The sequence below is a fragment of the Momordica charantia genome (genome assembly GCF_013281855.1).
Source record: "Momordica charantia cultivar OHB3-1 chromosome 3 unlocalized genomic scaffold, Mcharantia_2.0 BLBB01000003.1, whole genome shotgun sequence".
NCBI lineage: Eukaryota > Viridiplantae > Streptophyta > Magnoliopsida > Cucurbitales > Cucurbitaceae > Momordica > Momordica charantia.
The window spans coordinates 7,508,321-7,512,748 of NW_028275161.1; the positions used below are offsets into that span (position 1 = coordinate 7,508,321).

General features: G+C 39.5%; 1 protein-coding gene and 1 non-coding gene across 2 annotated transcripts; one reads left to right on the plus strand and one right to left on the minus strand.

The window, feature by feature from the left end:
* Nucleotides 1-2,449: 2,449 nt before the first annotated feature.
* LOC111025302 (uncharacterized) lies at nucleotides 2,450-3,604 on the minus strand. The gene is made up of 2 exons (XM_022303144.1): nucleotides 2,644-3,604; nucleotides 2,450-2,586 (listed from the first exon to the last, which is right to left on the minus strand). The coding sequence occupies exons 1-2, from the start codon at nucleotides 3,602-3,604 to the stop codon at nucleotides 2,450-2,452; spliced, it is 1,098 nt and encodes a 365-aa protein (XP_022158836.1).
* On the plus strand, nucleotides 3,003-3,109 carry LOC148212275 (small nucleolar RNA R71). The gene has a single exon (XR_015790038.1). It is a non-coding gene; the product is annotated as a small nucleolar RNA R71 (small nucleolar RNA).
* Nucleotides 3,605-4,428: the final 824 nt, after the last annotated feature.

The window sequence follows — 4,428 nt, forward strand, 5'->3', positions numbered from 1 at the left end:
TCCTTTTTCGTTCTCAAACACTGATTCTTGAAGAAAGAACTTCCCACTGATGACTTGACAACTGTATTCAAGCCTGCTGCTAGAATTGAAACTTCATTATTTACCTTAACACCTACTGGGTTAATCTTCTCTGATGCAACTGTTCACTGACACGACTTCATCAATTCACACATCCGGCTGAAAATTGGGGATAATCCTTGACAACCTAAAAAACCTGTTCTCGTTTTTTGACTTCCCAATTGTTGTTCCTGAATTTATGGCAGATCTTCTTGATCTGTTTTGGTTGTCTTTGTTGCTGGTCCAATCCTACCTCTTTGGACACCATCTGCAACTTGCATCCATTGTTTCAATGATCTTCTGGCAACACTCAACTGCGACGTGTAAAATGTAGATCTTCCATGGCCAATTGCCACCAACTTAGATCCTTTGGTGAGCTTCCACTGGTTCCCACCAAACTCACTCTGATAACCATCATCGTCCACCATACCTGTAGAGATAAGGTTTATTCTGATACTAGGTACATACCCGACATCTCGTAGTAATAACTCAGTCCCACTATTGGTCTTCAATCGTAAATTTCCGATCCCTTTAGTTTTGGAAATTCTTCCATTCCCCATCTTCACGTGGCCGCGATTGCCTCTTCTGAATGATGTGAATAATCTTCTATTTGAAGATATGTGTACTGAAGCTGTGCTGTCTATTACCCACTCCGATGATTGGTTTCCTGTTTATGTGTTGCTTTCAACACAGACGAGAGCATCGTCTACAATTGCATTTGACTCTGCCATATACCTTTTTCTGATCATCTTTAAAAATTCTAAAGTTTTTCTGGTGACTGGTAGTTATGCTGAACGCACGCACTAAGCGTGGTAACAATTATATAGATGCAAGCGCACACCTGTCAGAGTAATATAAAATGGATGGAGTATCCAAGTATCGATCCTCAAGGACTTCTAAATAATTTCCAAACTCTAAAGTTTTAAAGAATAGTGAATGTTGAAATGAGTGATTCTTGTAAAATGGGAAGTGGTCACAAATAATGGTTTTGGATTTGGGATTTGGACTTATAATGGTAAAACCTAGCCCGAATTACTTCAAGTTAGCCAACAAAGAATCAAGGACATGCTAAGGACAATATGCATTTTACTTTAGAAACCAACGACTACGCTTCTCACTTGACTTATGTCTAAGCAAGTTCAAAGTCCTAAGACATTCCCTAATATGTCTATTATGAGAGATATCTTAGTTTTAGGATGGTAATAGTCGCAACCTCGGGTTAAGGTCCTATGTCTAGGCTACTTAAGCGGAACTCTTATGTCTAAGGCGCTCATCTCCTCGCTTTAACCACTCAACAATGCAAATAAGCAACCTTTTCAGTATTGACTTGTTAAGACTTACAGTGGCCTTCTCTAAATCCTAACTTGTTGAGAAAACATGTTGAGCAATGAATGGAAAGCAGAAACACTACTTCTTAGCAACCCTTTTTAGAAATAAAAGGCTAACTATCCATAACCGGGCTAGAGACGGGAATTTAGAAAGACATATTGAAGAAAATACAACAAGTAAAATGGTTGAATGTGGAATGCATGTGTGAAAAACAAAAGTTAACTAACGGAGAGTTTTTCTCTGGATTGAGAGCTTCGCCCTTCTCTTTCAAGCAAGGGGGAGTGTCACGTGCTCTTTCCTCCAAAAACACAACTCTCTTAACTAAAAATAAAGTAAATGCAAAGGGAAGATAAGCAAAGTGCTGGATTTTTATATATTTGAATAAGTAGAAAATAACTAAGTACAAATGGAAACAAAACAAAGTTCAATAAAGGAATGTAAAGTGCTCGGGATTTAAAAACCAAAAGCAACTAATGAAAGCAACTAAAAAGTACTTAGAAAGTAACAAAGAAACACTAAAAGTGATCAAGAGAAGGAAGCAAGGCTTGATGAATTTGGTGGAGAAGTTGCTGGAATTTATAGCTGTGCAGACTTGGTTAGGTAGGTCCTAAAACGATGGTGAATCACCCATTTCCAACTCTTTTGACTGACCAAATCGTGCTCAAACTGATAGTGGAACACTTCTTCTACACGTATGCATCGGTTGGAACCACCAAAACGCATTGGAAGACGCGTTTCATTAAGGCCAAAGTTGGAAGAAAAACTGTTTTCTGCAGCCTTCCCAGGCGCTTGGCGCCTCCTACGTAGGTATTTTCGATTTTTGCTTCTTTTGATTAATTTGCACTCCCAAATGGTCCTAAAATGTCATAAATACAATGTAAGCCAACCACAAACCATAATATATGAATTTTGCATGAATTGGAACTCAAACGACCGAGAAAAATCCGGAACAAAGCTGAAACATAGTAAAAACAGCATCTAAAACCTTCTTTTTACGCATGTAAACAAGCGTAATCAGTAGTGTTGGGCACTACTTGCTTACCTTTATCCGCCTTCTTATCTTTTACTTGTATTGTTGAGCGGGTGCTTGTGCACTGCTACTAGCTACTCCTTGGTTACTCCAGGAAAAGTTTGGATGGTGCCTCCATCCAGGGTTGTAAGTGTTTGAATACGGGTTGAAATTCCGCTGGGCACCTTGACCTACATAAAAAATAGACGATGGATTAGCTGGACAGTTCTCATACAAGTGGTTATCACCACAATAGACACAAGATATATCTGAAATTTGCAAAATAGGAGAGTGTTCAGGTATCGCCGAAGTGACGGTTTTGGTTTCCTTCTCCATTGTCAACTGCTTTAACATTTGGTTCATAGCTGCCATTTGGGCTTGCATTGAAGCTACTGTGTCTAACTCAAAGATTCCAGTTGATACTTGCTTCTTTGGTAATGACCTTCCCATTTCGCCTTGGTCATTAATGTCTGTCATCTTATTCAAGACATCAACAATCTCATTTACCGACTTCTCTAACAACGAGCCATTGGCTAGGGTATTCAACATCATCTTTGATGAACGATCCAATCCTCTATAGAATTGTTCAATCTGCACACATGAGGGCAATCCATGGCTCGGGCATCTTCTAAGTAACTCCTTAAAACGCTCCCAAGCTTCTTGAACTGCTTCGTTCTCCTTCTGTCTAAAAGACACAATGTCCTCTCGGAGGTCTGCGTTCTTGGTCAAAGTGTGGTACTTTGCCAAAAATTTATCCGTCAGTTCTGCCCATGTGTTGATAGAATTTGGTTCTAATGCGTTAATCCAAGTCCTTGCACCATCCCTGAGAGAAAAAGGAAACATTTTTAATCTTAGTGCATCCTCAGAATTACCCGGAAGTTGAAATGCATTAGCTATTTCAATAAAGGATTTGAGATGGGAGTAAGGATCTTCATTAGTCAATCCTCCGAACTGGCCCATCGTCTGTAAGATCTGGAACATGACTGGCTTGAGCTCGAACTGTGCGGCTTGGGGTAAAGGATTATTTATCCCTGAATTTAGGTTGTGGAACGCATGAGTGACATAATTCCGCATGGCTACATCTCGATTATCTGCTAGAAGGATCAGATTAGGAATTTCTCCTACTCGGTTTGCTGCTTCTTCACCTGCCATATCTCCATTCACAGGTGGATTTTGTGGCGGTGGAGGATCTTGTGCATTTCTATTCATCTCGATGGTCTCTTCTTTTTCACCTTCTTTCTTTTTTTTACTTTCTTTCTCTTTTCTCAACCTCTCCTCACGCCTTCTCCTCTTAAGGGTTCTTTCAATCTCTGGATCAAAGGTCAACCAACCAGACCCTGTGCTCATACACAACTCCCTTAAAGGTTAGATATAACAATTAATTCCAATGACAGAGGTATGCAACAATCACACAATGAAACAATTCACTTGAAAAGAATATGATTTGAAAACTTAAGTGCCCGGCAACGGCGCCAAAAACTTGTTGGGATTTTCTCTACCTTTAAAAAGATTAGAGACTCATGCAAGCGCACACGGTCAGAAGTAATACTTAGAAGTAATCCAAGGTCGAATCCTTAGGGACTTGTTGCTTTTCAAAATCAAGTAATGCAGAGAAATAGTTCAAATATGCAATTGTGATTTAGGAAGAAAATAATGGTGAAATGTTGTTGTTTGGGGCTTTAACTATCAAGCAATTTAATGAAACTCAACATCCTTGTCTCCTACCTTAGTTTTGATGCAAAACATGGAAAACACACTATGTTGAGAAAATGCACCAGGCGCAATTCCTGACTTTTCTTGGGATTTGAGTTCTACTCTTTCACTACTGCTTTTGGTTGTTGTAGAGGCTAGGGTAACCTACAATCATATTCCTATGTGTGATTACAATCCTAGAGAATATCTACCAACTCATTTGCATCATGGGTCAGAGGGCTTATGCCTAGGACCATATTTTATGCGCTTATTCCTAAGTCACATCCCATATTGGTTTCCTATCATTTTACCTATCTCACCTTTCCCAAGGTTGGGCTTTG

What these genes read in the sequence shown, in the direction of transcription:
- LOC111025302 (XM_022303144.1), bottom strand. Translation starts at nt 3,604, where the DNA reads ATGAATAGAAATGCACAAGATCCTCCACCGCCACAAAATCCACCTGTG. An exon ending in TATATCTTGTGTCTATTGTG is followed by an intron (nt 2,587 to 2,643) that starts GTGATAACCACT and finishes TTTTTTATGTAG; the next exon opens with GTCAAGGTGCCCAGCGGAAT.